At 43.3% G+C, this 17426-nt stretch overlaps 2 protein-coding genes and 1 long non-coding RNA gene across 4 annotated transcripts in view; 1 reads left to right on the forward strand and 2 right to left on the reverse strand.

Moving 5' to 3' along the window:
* Positions 1-5426, reverse strand: part of LOC142575319 (uncharacterized) — a 93731-nt gene extending 88305 nt beyond the window's left edge. Inside the window, exon 1 of the long non-coding RNA XR_012826626.1 lies at positions 5389-5426. This is a non-coding gene — a long non-coding RNA (uncharacterized LOC142575319). The remainder of the gene's footprint in view (positions 1-5388) is intronic.
* lin (protein lines homolog) lies at positions 5004-16886 on the forward strand. Of its 2 annotated transcripts, XM_075684574.1 has the most exons (9): positions 5004-5332; positions 5422-5576; positions 6003-6288; positions 7872-8107; positions 8983-9158; positions 9286-9377; positions 10135-10306; positions 10959-11324; positions 16694-16886. In XM_075684574.1, the coding sequence occupies exons 1-9, from the start codon at positions 5224-5226 to the stop codon at positions 16725-16727; spliced, it is 1626 nt and encodes a 541-aa protein (XP_075540689.1). In that variant the 5' UTR covers positions 5004-5223; the 3' UTR covers positions 16728-16886. The 2 variants fall into 2 exon arrangements, with proteins under 2 accessions (XP_075540689.1, XP_075540690.1); XM_075684575.1 differs by lacking the exon at positions 16694-16886 and having other exon boundaries at positions 10959-11369.
* The window catches only part of cactin (cactin, spliceosome C complex subunit), a 40424-nt gene continuing 36095 nt past the window's right edge, over positions 13098-17426 (reverse strand). Inside the window, exons 17-19 of the mRNA XM_075684573.1 lie at positions 17006-17056; positions 14262-14324; positions 13098-13334 (exon numbers count right to left, since the gene is read on the reverse strand). Of these exons, the coding sequence (XP_075540688.1) occupies positions 13209-13334; positions 14262-14324; positions 17006-17056 (240 nt within the window). The 3' untranslated portion in view covers positions 13098-13208. The remainder of the gene's footprint in view (positions 13335-14261; positions 14325-17005; positions 17057-17426) is intronic.

Genomic DNA, 17426 nt, shown 5'->3' on the forward strand with positions numbered 1-17426 from the left:
CATTAAGAATGGTCGCGCATGTGGTAATATCGGAAACATCATTTCAGATGAATCTTCTAGTGAACTAGCACTGTTAGTTGTTAGGTTTACTATTTGCCATAACTTTTCCAGATTTGTTTTTAGTATTTCAGGTGGTGTCCTAGATAAGTAGTTGTCTTTAGCAAATTTTAGAGCTGCTATATAGATATCTGAGGCGGATTTATAAGTTGCCCAGCGCGCGTCCAGTAGGGGATGATTTCGCTAAGTGATAGAAGCGCTTTTTTCGGTTGGATAAGCGTTCTAGATGAGCGGAGTACCATGGCGCTTCTGCATTTGAAGTGATTGTGCGGTTTGGGAGGCGCAAGAAGCACGCCTCCTCCTCTACGCTCGATGCGGTCGCCCCTCTCCCCTCTGCGTTTCCTAAAGCAGAGGGCAGGGATGGCTTGATGCGACCTTTACAAGTGTTTCTGCAATTGATAATGTTTTTGAGTGCCATTTGCCGATTAGAGAAACGCTATGTAATCAGCATACATGTAAGTATGTACGCAACGTTGGTATATACATGCTCATGACATGGGATGGAGCTCATTAGCATATAACATAAGACTGGAGGAACCACCACCCCATGTGGAACGCCCTTTCCTGGCGCGTACATACCTAGCCGAAGAAATGCCGCTTTGGAAGAAATAAAAATTGTATTTTCCTTAAGAATTTAGCAATCCATGCTTGGAGATATGTTTTGAGAAGTTAAAGTATCGAAGCTGATTGAGCAATATCAACTTGTTCAACATTGTAATATGCTTTTGAAATGTCTAGAGCTACTATAGCCATTGGCGTCGTGCCAACTGAATAGATGACTTTCAAGGTAAATATGAGCCTGCCATATTGAGCATTCTGATTTGAAACCAATGTATTTCGGACTTAGGATCGATGGCTCGTTAAAAATTTATCACACGAATATTTAAGACTCTTTCGAAAAATTTTATGAAATTTGAAGTTAACGCAATGGGCCTAATAGTGTGTAACACATGACCTCCACCTGGATTTTTAAGGAAGGATATCACCTTGGCAATATTCCACTCCAATAGAAGCCATGCCCTTCTAAAGGAATGATTGATGATGCTTAATAAATCTTTTTGGGATTCTTCATATAGCCGGGTGAGCAATTTTCGAAGAAATAGATATAGCTTGTGTCTCGTTCTTCTTTGTTGTGTGTTTTTGGGCGTCCAATCAACCATGAATCTATACCGACTGGCCCGGTTATCTACTCTCCTGCAATATAGCTAAGCCCTCGCCGCGAGAGGGGCGGTCTAAATGAAATGTGCGATAATTTCTTAGGCGAAAGTTTTTTTTTTTTTTTGCTGATAGCTGAGTTTCTTGTAACACAATAGCACCTGGGGACAGTGGCGGATCACTAATTAATCGTCCACCACCCCTCCCACCTCTCTCGACAGCGATTTTTCGGCACGTGGAATTTTTTAGGCCGCTGCGACGACCATCGCTGTCCGCGGCGAGCAACGCACCTCTCACCTTTTTGTTATTACTTTTTGTTATGACGCTCACTCTGTTCTCCGTTCTATTTCATGACCCCTTCCACCTTCCTTTTTGCTCGTTCTGAGCAATGAAATTTGAAGTTAACGCAATGGGCCTAATAGGGCCTTTTTGCTCGTTCTGACCCCTTGAGCTGCGCTACAAGCCTAAAAAAGTCATGACATACCAACTCGCCCAATCTGCCACGCTTTTGACCTTTTTATTAGCCGCGTAACTGGCTATCGCAACCATCGCCTTCGTGGAAGCGAGCTAATCGCTTCCCCTACACCTCCAATTTCGTCCCTTCCGAGAGTAGGAGGTCTCGTTTCAATAAGCGAGGCCATTGGTGCGGCAGCAAGGAGGCAGCCTTCCCTTCTCCCTCCTTTACGCGGAGACACGTGCTCCCTTACTCCTACGCTAGGAGTCCGTACTGGTACGAGTCACTTTTCAGTATTGATAGATCTGGAAACCGTTCAGTGTGTATCGCGGGATCGAATCCCGGCCACGGCGGCCGAATTTCGATGGGGGCGCCTCCACCACGGCGTGCCTCATAATCAGAAAGTGGTTTTGGCACGTAAAACCTCATAACTTAACTTAACCGTTCGGTGTCATTCAAACTCGCGCCATTCGTCGCACAGAATGCGCTTTACTAATACTTCAGAAGAGGGCAGCACAAGTCACAAATTTGCGGCGACCAACTCTCGTAGTGCGCGGCGACCAAGGCGCAAGTTTTTCAAATTTTCGCAATTAATATTTCTTGTATATGGAATACAGCGAGCAAAATTTATGGCACTGTCCTTTGTGAATCACTTAACAAAGTTAAATGCACTGAAAGCCAAAATTCGCATTTATCAGACATGTTGAAAGCGCGTCGACGTTTGTGGACAAGTTGTGAACGTATATCACTCGGTGACCCGTTTGTGGACATATGTTGTGGGTGTGGAGATTCGGTGTGTGTTTTTGTCCTTTTTTATCAGCACCTTATCTCACAGATTTTGTTTCAACATCCATAGATGAGTTATTGCTTGATTTATATATATATATATATATATATATATATATATATATATACTGGATAACGTACAGTCCTCTCTGATGACATGAAAGCCAGTGGCCTTCGCACCATGTCATATTTTCGCGAATCGATATTTTACCGTATTGAAGATTTTTTATTTCTTTCAGGGAAAAAGTTCATCCTTGGAAGAGTCAATCCAAACCGCACTGAGGGCACTGCTGTAAACCTTCCCAATGACAGCAAAGCAAGCCGTGGAGATATCGACCTCCCTCTTGTGCAAGAACAGAAATGTGTGTCTGGTCAAATAGAAAGATAACAAAGGCGTAAATTTATTTTCCAATGCTGTCGGAATAAACCCTATGTCTTCATGCAAGTGATGGCCGTAAGACGAACCAAAAAAAAAAAAAAGAATAGTATACCGCACCTAGGAATTAAGTGTATCAGAATATAAACAATTGATGAGGTTAGTGGACGTACCTCATCGATAGGTATATTTCATACGCTAGGAGGAAGGTCAAATCTTGCATATGGGCCGTTAGGATGCTTACACAATTTCTCAATGCGTGGTTCGAATACTGTCCTGACGCAACAGCTTTGCACCTGAAAGAGGTGTGGTCTCTCCAGTCTTTCAAGCAGGATGTAGCCAAAACACTAATCAGATCCAAGCTAAATCAATATGGTACCAGGGAATAAAGGTAGAAAGACAGACAAGCAGCTCCAGAGACCAGACCAGCCTAGTTGCCTGACGGCGACACGAGAAGAAATATTTTGACCACTTCCCCGAATGTTTAAAAATTCAAAATGCAATGCGATGCAGAAAACAAGATTGCAAAGCAAAGTCGGGAGTTTGGTGCGTAAAATCCAATGTTTTCTTGTGCCGAGGGCTCTCATTTCATGAAATTGAACCACGCCACTGTGCCAAAACAGTTTAAGTTAACTCACATGTACAGCTCACTGAATGTGCCATATGGCTAAGCAGCGCTCTCAGTGCTTCGCTTGCAAAAATAAATACCAAAAGAATTTTTAGCAAATAAAGCAAAAATGTTTCATTTATTTTTACCATGCTCCCAATTAATGTCCACGTTTGTGGACATGCGTCTGAAAATGAAAATTTCTTCACGATTTATTGCTCTGCAGTTCGGAAACAATTTCAAATGAAATGCTGAAAATGTTTCTGCTTTTCTTGCCTATATTTTCTTTTTTCGTAATGAAGAGGTTAAGCGCGATTTGCACCTCTCTTTTCTGCCTCCTTACAGTGTTTAGTTTTTAGTGCAATTACAAGGTTTGGCCATGCCCACCGCGATGCCAATTGTTTTCAAACTTGATGCATGGTTGTCTGTAAGACGTTGCTGATAAAAAATGCAAGTGATGCAATTGAGAACAAATCATAACCATTTGGTTATGATTTGTTATTGGTTATGATCCCTTAATGTAGGCACCTGGATCCGTCTCGGGCTGGGGAATGTCGACAACGCAAGTAAAATAAATCAGTAGCAGCAGAAAAAATAAAGCGGCAATTCCACCGCAAGATTTTCAGTGTACCTATGTTGAAGAGAGACCAGCAGTATTGACTGCCTTTTCCAAGATGCTATCCTTCAAAAGAGAACTTTTTGAAACAATATATTTTACAGTATCTTCTGAAAGGCATTTTTCGTATTTATACCACCGCAGTATAGGAAGTCCCAGTGCTACAGGAGACGCACGGCGTTTAAGGACCTGGGAGTCAAGCTCCATCTGTGTTTCTTGTCAACCAGTCAGAGCTCCAATTTTATTCCTGGTCAGCATGATAGTCAACAAGATTTTTATTGAGCCGAATGTTTAAAGGACTAAGTTTTGGTGTATTTGCGTCACTCGCAACTGTAGGTGATAGTCTAGCGGCCACAGTCGGACGAGCCTCAACCTGAAGGATTTGAGTCATATCTGTGTTCGCCATTTGTGTCAACGACTCAGAGGCTCATAAAGAGACTTTCCGTTGCCTTTTCATGAAGCTATGGTATCCATGCATAAGCGATGAATCGACCTCAAGAGATATACGATTTGCTGCACCAGCATGTCAATGAGATCGCTCTGCAATCATCGCACGGGCTTCGCTTCGTGAGCATCTTATGATCAATTACCTCCAAAATTTGTACCACTTGTGCTCTCGCAGTCCAGTTACCATAATCAGCAGGTTGAGTACCACTGCAGGTACAGCATAGTTCCTCATAATGTTAGTTTTCTCCGCAGGTACGATTTCCGACTCCGCGCGCAGTTCTCAGCCGCGCAGCTGGCGCAAAAATTAAACAGCTGCCACCCCTACCGATATGATAAACGTTAGGCTATGGCAACGCCATGCTTTTCCACCTCATCCAGCAGGCCGCTTGATCGAAGCTCTCCCGAAAAGTGGTCGACAGAAAATGTTTCGGAGGGGCTTTAGTACAACTTTCTTTTCTTCTCAGCGTCGCACTTGGCATAGTCGATCAAGTGATCCGGCAACAACGGAAAACAAATATGGCTGCGCCCACGTCTTGCAAGTTGCAGCAGTCGAAAATGAGTCGAAACGTCGAAACCACGGTGATCTAAACCGTCAAAGCGGGAATTGTTAATGGAGTTATCGAAACAGTGTTGAAGCTCCCAGAACTGCCATAAATGAAGCTTCTGTCGCCTAGCACGGATAATTCACGACACGCATGGAGCATTAAAAAATGTTCTGTTAAGACATGGCTGTCCGGTTTCAAAATGTGCATGAACGGCTACTGATGGGATGCGCTTGCGGAATAAAGCAAGAGCTGAATTCATTGGTCGACCATGAATTTGTAGACTTACTAGGTAGGAATCATGAACTCATGCATGTCAATATCCAGAATAAAAGCTGTCATACTTACCTAGGCGCACCTAAATCGTCAACATCTTTACAGGAGGCAAGCTGCTGCAGGAAGGGACTCTACTTGGGTTGACTGTCTTGTATACGATGTCAGAAGCCTTACGGAAGTCATCGCAAATGAAGGCGATATGCCCGAGCATCCAGGATGCATTGGCCACTCTTGTGCTAAAAGAAATCGGGCGAAACTTGGTAAGGCCTCTCGCGGCGTTTCTTCGAGGGATGGTTATTTGCGCTGGCAAATAGCCGCGTACTTATGCTTTTCCTGTTTTGTTAAATTACGTTTCCTTCTGCAAAGAAATTGGCAGAAAAATTGCTAGAGAAACAAAGTTAAAAGGGAATATGACCCTACTTGGAACTTTCGGAAGAATTTATTGGAGGGAGTTGATGATGTGTGTGCTGTGTGAAAGCGTCAACACACCGCGTGTGCGTGCTTGCTTGGAGAATAAACACGCACAAACACTCGTTCACTCACTTCATTTCTTTTTAGGTATTTTGCCAAAGCACGGGAGATTATGAATGAATCGAGTATCATCGTTGCTCGCATTCTCTAAAATTGAACATTGGCAGCTTTCAAAAATAAAACGTTAATTGTCTTGTCGCATCTGTTCTGTGCAGTTAAGTCTGCAGCTGCTGTCCCCAGACAAGTTTGTCGCCCACTGTTGCCTGCTCACGCTCGACTCCTTGGCGAGATGCAGCAAGGATCTACAGGAAGCTTTCTTTGAAGCACTTGACAAGCGCCTCGACACTCTGGGCACACTTCCAGTTAACGAGAAAACACGATTCTGCCAGTTGATCACATTCCTGTTGACTGCAGACATCAGAAGCAGCCATCCCGAAGAAGTAACCGATACAAGCTGTCCCGCACCGGCAGTGCCTACCATGCAAGCAGCCAGTCTAGATGGTATATCATGTGCATGTTCAATCACAAGTCTCATAAATTTTATAACTTGAGTCATACGATTGAAGCAGTGCACACGAGCATGTAGTCTGGGGGTGAAGCCATTGTAAATTTCACATCTGTCGGCATGCAGCCTACTAACACATAAACAAAATATTAGACACGAAATAGCTGCTGTACTTTTTAAAATCTTCCTCAACTCCTTGTCTGTGAGCAGAATGGCTTTAAGAGATTGCTAGAAACATCATGTGCCATTTCATGCAAAGTATTGATTAATTACTACCATGGTGCTACTTTGCAAGATAGAGAAAAGTAAATGGAAAGCAGTTCTACACATAAACGGCATACTTGCAGGGACATCAGTGCAAGTGCCTTGGAGGTGTGATTGGGCAAACAAAAGTCAAGATCTGGGCGTATTTCTGAACATGTTACAGTAGGGAGCAGGAAAGGTATCCCCAGCGTTAGAGTTCTCTACAAAAGTTACTAGAGGAAAATGCAACACTAGTGTCTACAGGAACATGAAGGTTCAGCCAGCGTGGGATTGAAGCATAGTACATGGACTTGCTAAACTTCATACGTCTGGCTTTAAGCAACTTGGTGACTTTACAAGTTGATTGTTCAACAAAGCGTTGCATTAGAAGTGCAACAGTTAGCAATAATTATGCAGGTAGGTGTGCAGAGTCATATTGCTTTTGTTCGTTTAGAAAAACTTTTGGCAGAAAGCATCTCAGGGTGACTGTTGATGTTAGTGCAATTAGCATTAACACCGACATACCGTATTGCCATTGCTGAAGCGTGTTACATATGAGGCTCGTACTTCAACAGGGCTGCTCTCTCCCTATTCCCTCTGGACACGCTGTACCATCTAACGCTGCTACCACCTCCAGACGGTGCATATATTCAGACAAAATTGTATGAATATTTATGGCACCTGTTCAATTCCACCCAGCACCGCAGAAATCTTAAAGGATGTTTTTTTGTCCTTGAAGAGCAGCACATACCCAATGACCAAAGTTTGCATGAACGAGGTTTCCGCAGAATTATTACGTCAGGAAAGAGGTTCATTGAAAAGTGGCGCGTACCCAAGGTGGCGTGAAAGAGGTAGGTTTCGAAACCAGTTCACTCAGCACAGCAACCTGGTGCTTTACCCAATAGCCTATGCTACCCAGTGACCCAAATTGGAGTGAAAGAGGTTAGATAGGCATGGTCGGATGCACCAAAAACTACGTGAAGTTTCCAAAAAATGCCACTTGCATTAAAATATTGCTTGAAAATTTAGGCTGCTAAAGGCAGATAGACTGCAATAAATAAATACCACAAGTACATTCAAAGCTATAAAGCATGAAGATTAGACAAATCTGTATGCTACCCATCATTCCCATGGTGGCTGAATGATCGCAGCACCAGAGACTGCTTTCGTAATTTTTGCAGAAAGCTTCATGTCCTCAGCGGGATGCTAACTTCTCTCTTTTTCTGAATCTGCTACATCAGGAGGGCGTTCTTCTATTGCTTTCATGAGTTCACTCATTTTGCACTGAGTCCATTAATGCACAACTTTTTACTAAAGGTCGGTATTTCAATTTCAGATTTCTCCTCCGGCATCTCGTCTGCTGCTGAGAAGTGCCTGCATAACATGTTTCCATGTCTTCAGAATGAAGCATCACACAACACTTTGTACCCCACGCTATGCCTATGGCTCAAACTAGTGCAGTGCCGCCCCAGTATGGAGGTGTTAGGTGGCTTGTTACCTCAGCATTTTGTGCAGTGGTCTGCGGGAGAGGATCCGCTTGTGTCAAGAACCGTGCTGCAAATACTGGACAAGGTAAGGAGGAGCAGCCGCTGTGCCATGCATCCTTTGTTTCATGCTACCCACTACAGTACACGTGACTAGTTCAGAAATTTATTTGCTGCACTTAAACATTGCCAACTACTTGAAACAAATGGAAACATACCACAACCTCTCAAGTATGCATAAACGAGACAGAAAAAAGAAACACTCTTCATTCATTCAACAAACACTCTACAAAAATTTTGTTTTTCATAAGCTCAGGATGAGGAAGTGGTTTGATGATGGCGGTTTGATGCGCTGTTGTTGGCTCAGCAGGGAGGACAGACAGACAGATAGATGGACGGACATAGCAAACTCAATTTCGGGCCTTCAACTGCTGTTGCAGTAAAATTAGGGAAGGTAGGGAGCTCAGCCAGATTAACACCTACTTGCTACTTTACATGAGGGTATAGAAAAGGTGACAGAAAGGAGTGGAGAGTGAACCCTGCACAAAGACAAGAGGTTGCATAGGATGCCCATAGGCAGTCGCTAAGGCTGGTGTGGAAGCATGTGAATTGCTTCTTGTGCCAGCAGCATACCTTGTCACGGTACCTGAATCTTCATCTCTGAAAACATTCCGGAGTCCAGCTGGAAAAAGAGTATAGAAAAAAAGATGCTGCATGTTGCAATGAGGACAGATGCAGAACAGATACTTGATAATTTCGTGGTATCCACAGCACTCTGCATCAGCCATTCCTGTATGCATAATACAGCATGATATCATTACGCAGATGCACATGTCTGCAGAATAAGGTTTCATAATTTTGCAGTTTCTTTAGCCTTCAGTGTCACTTATCGTAGTACAATGCAAAGAAATATTTTGCAATGGAGTGAATCACTTTGGTGATTTTACGTCAATTGATTTTCAGAGTCTACAGCCTGCCATTGAAGAAGCAAACTTTTCCAAAGTTCCACCGTGGGTGCCTCTTATTGGACAGCAAGTGATAGAGGCTGTGCATAAAGGCTGGCTTGACCAGCTACACTGTCGAACTGGATATTGCGGTTTTGCGGGAACCAACCGGGAGCCTAGTTGCAAGTACCCAGAGTGAGTTTTTCTTCCCTGTGAATTCAAGTTCAGGCAACCGACGCATGTACAGATGCACTGTGCATAGGCAATAGAAATCAGTCTGTTTGTGAACACACTGTTCTGCAAAATTTTCGGTCCTTGTCAGGCAAAACATGGCCTTGTCTCAGGGAGACAGCAGGGTGATTCGACTGGCAATGCTTGTCCTCATGAAATCTTCCACAGCATGTCTTATGCAAGGTGAGTGCCAAAATTTACTGTACTTGATGCTGCTTTTACTGCCGATAAACCCATTACAACCAAGACTGAAATTCTTAAATTAGTTTCCGTGTGTGCATTATAGTTTTCACTTTTGGCTAGTTGTGCAACCGGATGCCATTGCTGGACCAGTTCTTGTGACCATCAGCACCTTGTGTATTTATACACGTTTGATTTGCCATATTCAATGTCTCTGTGCTTTGAGTTGTCAGTTAATTAAGCCTTGCCCTGCAAACTTGAGCTTCCTGGCTAGTTCAGATAGCAGAGTGATTGCACTGGAAAGGCATTAGATCTGGCTTCAATACACAAAGCAGAAAAAAATTTTTTTCCAACTGCAAAGCTTGCTTTCTGAGAAACCTGTATGGGTTTCATTTTTAGCTTCATTCTTCTGACCGGTGGATCATAACTCTTCCTTTTCTGAACTTTCCTTCACCTTGAAGTTCTCTGCAGAACTGACCTGCCATATCTGTGGGTCTTTGTTAAACCTATCGTGGCGGCTCAGTTGCTATGGTGCTGTGCTGCCGAGCACGGGAATGCAGGTTCGATACTTGCTCATGGCTGCTGTATTTTGATGGCGGCACAATGCAGAAAAAGCACCTGCACTTAGATTTAGGTGCACGTTAAAAAACCCCACGTAGTCTGAATTAATCCAGAGGTGTGCCTCATAACACCTGGTGCAGTTTCAGGACATTAAGCCTCATAATTTAGATTTGATAAATTGACTCTTTTTTAAATGCAGGCATGCAGGAAGGCCTACCGAAAGCCCTGGAAGCTGGTCTTACTTGGCTTCGGTCAAAAACAGGAGCAGTAGCCAGTGTGCCTGACGCAGACTGTCTTGTGCAGTTGTTCCTGGAGCAAGATGATCAGCTAATGGAGTGCCTCCTCAGCGAACTGCTTTTACACTTACACAAGTGAGTAGTCTGTAAAATGGTTACATTGAATGGCTACATTAAGCTGGATTGTGAGGTGTGCTGAGCAAACTAGTAAGGACAATGTTGTAGTTGAAAGTTACAAATGCACAGTCACTTTTCCTTTCTTTTTCTCTCTATAAAGTAGGCCAAGGTGAGTGTATAAGTTGCACTAAGTCCTCCAAGGCAAAACTTGTCAAACATATTGTCACTTTCCGAGGATTAATCAAATGACACATCTCACATCTTGCTGTTTTTACCTTTCTTTTTTAACATATAAGAGCAGAAGTGTGTTGTATTACAATATAAACACAAGTTTTCACACCATCTGCCAAGGTGCAAAAGCAAAATTATTTTTTCAATTCATAAAACGTGCAAGGAAACAACTATATGAAGCTAGCTGACAATGTCCACTTTCTTGGATATTTACAACTTTGCCTCTGACTGCATACCAACCACACTATCCAATTCCGAACCAGTTGGTACATCGTCATGAAAATCTTTTAGCTGAATCACGAAAAAAGACACACAAGATGTGCCATCTCTTGCATCACAATTCAGCTTACAGTTATCGTGCCTGTTCTAGTACTCTTCAGAAGCCAAGAAGAAACTAATACTTCTTAATCAGGTTCATCAAAATGTGTCTGCTTTTCAGGCCTTCCATCTGGGTGGCAACCACATTGATCGCAGATCCACACAGGATGTTCCTGAAGTTCCTTGGCTCACTAGGAAATGACCATGTCACCTTGATTGACTTTTTGACATCCCAGGAAACCTGTGCCTTGCTTTACTTTGTGCGCTACCTCAAGCTGTTGCTTTCTGACTGGGATAATTTTGTGAAGTGCCACAGTGAACTGTCTGTTAGCAGTGAAGTTCACGACACATCTGGCCAAGAGGCATCTGCGCAGCTTGATGTCACCATGGCAACTCTCGTCAGGACACGGATGAAGTTGGAGAAAATGACACAGAAACATAACCTTCTGCCCTTCAGTGTAGCTCCTCTGGTCAGGCTGATTGAAAGGTGTGAAGACATCTATGAAGGTGTTTCATAAAACATATGGGGAGATCTCTGTTTCACTTCACGATCGCTGAAACCTGCAATGGCAAAGAGCAGACTTTGCCGGCTAATGGCTGCCCATTCATTTTTGAACACTTGTGCGACTCTTACTTTCTGGGCCATCTGATTGGCAACCACACCTTCTCATAGCTCATATTCACTTTGTCTCGCTGCTCCCCTTTGCCCATCTTCCTCTATTGTTCCACAACTTCTCCCTCTATCGTCTGCTCCATTATATGTCAAACAACTTCTATTTTACAGGGATTAGACTTGCAAGCATAAGCTGTGCCATGTAAGTGTGCTGCCTGCTGTTGCCTTCAAAATATATTGTAACGACGTGAGATCAACGAGGACACAGAGCAGCACCACCAACAAATACTTTATCAGTTGTCAAAGAAAACCAACAACTTCATCTCCATGCTTAACCCAAAAACCCATGCTACTTCAACCTCGTCCCCACTGGCACATACCCGCGGCAATATAGTCGTGCCAAATATAGTTGTGCCAATATGCACATGCACCATCACACTGTTGGCATTTTGCATGCTACAAACCCTGCACCAACTACTGAGAGTAACTTGTGCGATAGTTCAGCTCAGTACACCTGATTGCCAGATTTGTATTTTAGCAGTGACATAAGTTTGATCCTGAGTGGCAACAGCAGGCTAACATTTGTTTTAAAGCGAAGCATTCTTTGCCTCTTCCTTCAGCTTTTCTACTGCTGCTGCTGTTACCTTGCATGCCCTGTCGGGGTGGGGGAGTTGAGAATGCATGTTATGTACATGGCTGGGACGTGGGAGAGGAATCCGAGACTTCAATGAGAGCTCCCTAGGCGTCGCCACAATGCCCTCTGGACGGGTGCAATTATGTGTGAGCCCTTGCAAAAGCATTGCAAAAGCTGCAGCTTTTAACTTTGTACTCACACACAACAGCCCAGAGGGGCAATAGAATGGTAGAGTAGAAAGAGGAGACAGAGAATACGCGAAGCCAACGGCATGATGAAACAAGTGAATCACAGCCTTGCCACTCTTCACCCGTGGCAGCTTGCATACATACAGGAGGATTGCAGGAGAAGGGAAAGACACCGTCAGAAAGCATGTTTTGTCTGTGGTCTCTTCAAGAAATGAAATGCTACTACTAGACATGGCGACAGTTGTGGACAAATGGTAAAAATTTTAATTGAAGGTACAGTATGGCACGTTTCTGCTATTTCTGAAAAATAAATGTTGTGCAACTTTGTCCATATGAATAATTGACGCAGGATGTGCATATGCAAAGCCACATTAAAGCACCACAGTGTCAAGAGGAGAATGTGCAAGCGGCCATCCAGCAAATGAACACTTAAGCCACGATGCGATGCGCCGTGTGAGGCAATGACAGTGCTAATCTTGCAGGCTATAAGCAATAGCACACAACAACGCCTCAAGCAAATAGGTCTCGCTCTATGTTTTGCGTACTACATTAACAAATGCAAGTGGTGCACGCAAGGTAACATTTAACATCAAATCACGACTGTCGTATGCCATAAACATCACCGCCGCAAACAGCACAAAAAGACTTTGCTGATATTGATTCCCACAGTGCGTGGGATCTGCATAATCTTTATTACCCTCTTCAGCATGACGTCAGTTTCATGTGACTGCTATGTAAGCAACACGTGATGGCCAATCTACTAAACCCTATTCTTGCCTTGCGTCCCCTGAAAGCTCTACTCAATTTTAGTGACAAAGACACCTCTTTACAGTAAAACATTTGTGTTTATTACATGATCACCGAGACAGGCGAGTGTTCGCAATATATTTACATAATTTTATGGACAGAAGCAAATTATTCCGATGTGGTGGCCTATCATCGTCGATAACGGTAACGCTTGAAGTGAAACCACAACTGAAATATGTTGTTGTGGAATTGGCAGCGAAATCCACGCTTGTATGAGTACTCCCATTCGCGATTAACGATCTTGAAGGCTATGTCCTGTAAAAGACAACAACAGGCTGATTTAGGCGGTGCCACAAAACATGGATGTCATGACCTTTATCAAGAGCAAACGGCATATGTAGTACACACAATGTTTTAACATGAAACAAGAAAAACTCTGTGCCATTCCACTCTGTGAAGAAGGATGACCAGCGAAGCTGTGTATGTGGGCCCCTTAATAGCAAACTGCACCTCCGCCGCGGGTCGGCCCGGTATCGCACTATTTTCGGGATCGGCCCACGTATGAGGAGTGCCTAAAGCCTGCTTCACCTCCGCTGTGGGTCAGCCCGGTATTGCGCTATCTTCGGGATAGGCACACGCATGGGGAGTGCCTAACACCTCTTTCACCTCTGTTGTGGTTTGGCCCGGCAATGCACCATCTTCGGGATCGGTGCACATATGGGGAGTGCTTAACGCCTGCTTCATCTATGCCGCGGGTCGGTCTGGCATTGCACTATGTTCAGGATTTTTTTCTACACGTGGACACGATAGTGGGGAATGTAGCCCTTAACAGCTTCGCTGTATAAAAGAAAATGATATACGTAGTGAAGAACACTAATGGATTGTGCTGATCAAAAGTAAAACTACAAGTGTGTTAGGATTTTCTTGCCATTAACCTCTAGTAATGTTTGCAAATTTGTATAGCTCCCTCTAATCAACATGAGAAACTTTGCGTAATGCATCTAATTAAAATACTTGGCACCTATTTTCACAAACCTGACTGAGACATCTGTTCAGTTTGTGCGTTTGGTAGGTGTTAACTCGATGAATTCTGCTTCGATCAAAGGTCCAACAGTGTTCCATTATGAAGCTAACAGGACATGGCAGTTATCTGTACTAGTTCTTAAGGGTGATATGAGAAACAAGTACACATGCTCATAAAGCATTGTGGCAGGCCACAGGTTAAAATAGGATGTGACTTGCCTCATATGGGGGTCCTGCATGGAACCGTAGAATGGAAAAGTCTTTGTTGCCTTCAATGGGAGTCTGGAATTGGCAAAGCAGATGACACAGTTACGTAACCAGCCCACCAAAGTTGTGAAACTGACAGTGCAGTGTGTAGCTCTTCTAGAAACAAAGATTGTTCTATAGGGACACAAAAAAGAGGAATACTGCTGAACTTTGATATAACAAACACAGATATAATGAATTATTGGATATAACGAGGTAAATCTAAATGTTTCTCACTGACATCAGTGTGTAACAAACATACAGTCGACTCACACTACAACGGACCTTGATAATCTGACAAAAAATGTAAGTTTTATCCCAAGTCCGTAATAATCAAAACATCTCACTTTCGAAACCTTGGTCATGACGCATAACAATGTTATTGCAAAGAGTGAGTGACTATCGTCCAAAGTAAAAAAACAAACAGAAAAAAGTCGCAGTTTTGCCCGAAAGGCTGAAGCATCGATTGCGATAGCAAATTAGTAAACAGCTATGCGACATAAGGATAATAGTTTTATCAGCTGTATAAATTAGTAAACATTAGCTTACTAACTAAATTAACAAGCACCATGTCATGCATGCACAGCTGAACATGAACGCATCTTGCTCAATGACTGCGGAAAGTCGCTCTCAAAACGCGGAAGCGCGGCAGCAACAGCGAGCAAATTGACCGTCGTGCTCGCTCTCACTTCAATGCGAACGTCGAAACCATAGTGCATACGAAGCTACCAGGACTGGGCACACGTTGTCCACATCACAGATCGCTTTCCAGTTTCGGCGCCTGCACGGTTAACAGCAGCCACAAGAGTAGAACCCCCCTCTCCCTCGCCTCCCCTCCTCGTGCCTCGCGTACGAAAGCCTGTGCGTGCCGGCATGCTTCCGCCCCCCCACTTTCCTCTCTCCCTCGCACAATATTGAGCTGCGATGGTCAGTTGACCCTCGCAAGTCAATTGCCAGCCTGTGTCGACATGTCAAAAGTCCGTTTTATAAGCCTGATTTTGACAAAAATTGCCGCTAATTTCGTCTGCTGTAGCCAACAGTTCATTGTAGCACGGTCCATTAAAAGCAAACTTCGTTGGATTAATAAAATAGGTAGAGCAAACTAAGGTTGAAATATGGTATGTTATATCCGAAAGTCTGTTGTACATGGGTCTGTTGTAACGTGCATAGACTCTATGCCTACAACGAAGGTATTTTCATGTCAGATGTGACTTCACTATAGTGCGGTTCTACTGTATTAAGGTAAGCTTCAACAGTAAGTGCAACTGGACGTGAGATTGAGCAGATTCACCGCCTGGCAGGCACTGGCTGAACCACGGATATTGTGGATTGTGTTGCGTGTCGTCTGCTAGGCACTACGTGTTTACATGTGCGTGTACGGCATGAATATCTATAAAACGCCGCTCATACCATGGTCGTAGCACAGTCATAAATGCTGGTCTGAACTTTTTTAAGGTGTACAAAAGCATTTAGTGTTTGGCTGTCATCACTGCGTTGTAGTAAGATCCACAAATATCTGTGTCGAGTGTGCGATGTGTTATTGTTGCAACACAATCACATCAACATTATTATCGCTTTGTATTTAAAGGACATCGCAAAAAGCATGTTTACCTCGTTTTAAACAAATGAAGTGGATGCAGTGAGTTGTGAATACTGCTGTGCTTTAGTGCCTTGTCCTGATCGGTTGATAAATACGCAATCTCTCTGACACCACGAAACATGAACGGGGTTGGAGTGGTGTGAACATCACTCAGCAGTAGAAAGAGGAGCCATGAGCATGCACTCATATCATATCGCATCATACACTTCATATTACGATAACTGCATTATGACAACTGCAATAATTGGAATACTCTTGCTTAGTGTTTATGCAAATAGGCATGTTCCTTTAATATGTGGTTCTGGTGCCACTACAGTGAATTAATTTTGCCCGACTTTTGTTCTTTCACTTGCTGCTAGAAAAGGGAAGCTAAATAGGGTATTACATGAACATCATTTGGGACACAGCAGTCTTTAGACGGAGGACATCATAACACTGAATTGAAAGGCAGCTATTATAATTTACATTCGCTCTTCATTGTTGCATTTTTAGCTTGAGGCAAGACAGTGGCCATTATTACCTGAAGTAAAACTGCCTATTGATTTTAGCTCCTCAAATATTTACAACTATGCCACATCGCTGCCATGTGCATAACCGTGCAAGGGCGATAAAGATAACTTCATACAATGTTATTTAAGTGTATGAAGCAACGTGATGATCCTACTAACGTACCATCACTCACAGTGACCTAGCTTACCTAATTGGGCTTCATTAACTGTTTGCGATTCACAGCAAATAAAAACAAGGTAAAAGAAAAGGAGATGTAGCGTGTGCATTAACTTACTGCTTTACCTTTGTTTTACAGGAACACAGACATTTTGAAACTGGTGCAAAAGTAGCAGAGAATGCAGAATTAACTGGCGCTACACTATTACCAGAGTAGGCGGAACACAAATGGAGCATAAACAAAAAGCCCAGAGAAAGTGCCGAAGAGTCTGTGGCGGAGTGCCAGTCACCTGTTGAAGGACAGTTTGCACTTCTTTGAAGCAAATAAAAATGCACGCATTTCATGCACAGCCTTATTTAGTATGTACATCAAGTTCTTGGTCTATCCAAGTATGCCAGCCAGAATCCACATTACAAACTGGCTTCCTATTACACTAAGGAGAGCACTTACCAAAAAGTATTCCGGTGTCTGGTTCTTGTCTATCAAGTCAGGGTAGAAAATCTGTAAAAAAAGGCAGCAAAAGTATCTAGTGAGTAGCAGAAACGCTGACCAATGCGTGGGCAAATACATGCTGAACACATAGCAACACTACTGACACGAGCCAGAGCACAGACAAGGCACTGCCAGTGTTGTACCGTAGAAATTCAGTAATTTGGGATGCAGGGTTTGCAGCAGTTCTTGTAGAAAAGGAAAAAAAGTTGCAGGTATATATTACAATCTTCCAAGGCCCTGGAAAGGCATTTTCAAGGTTTTAACTTTAAAGCAACATTATGTTCAACTGATTAAAAAAATATATGCATGAAGCAAACAATGAGTTGGTTGCATTGAAATTGTTCCTGGCCACGTGGATTTTCAGAGTGCACTTGAAGAC

This window comes from Dermacentor variabilis, chromosome 3 (genome assembly GCF_050947875.1).
Source record: "Dermacentor variabilis isolate Ectoservices chromosome 3, ASM5094787v1, whole genome shotgun sequence".
Lineage (NCBI taxonomy): Eukaryota > Metazoa > Arthropoda > Arachnida > Ixodida > Ixodidae > Dermacentor > Dermacentor variabilis.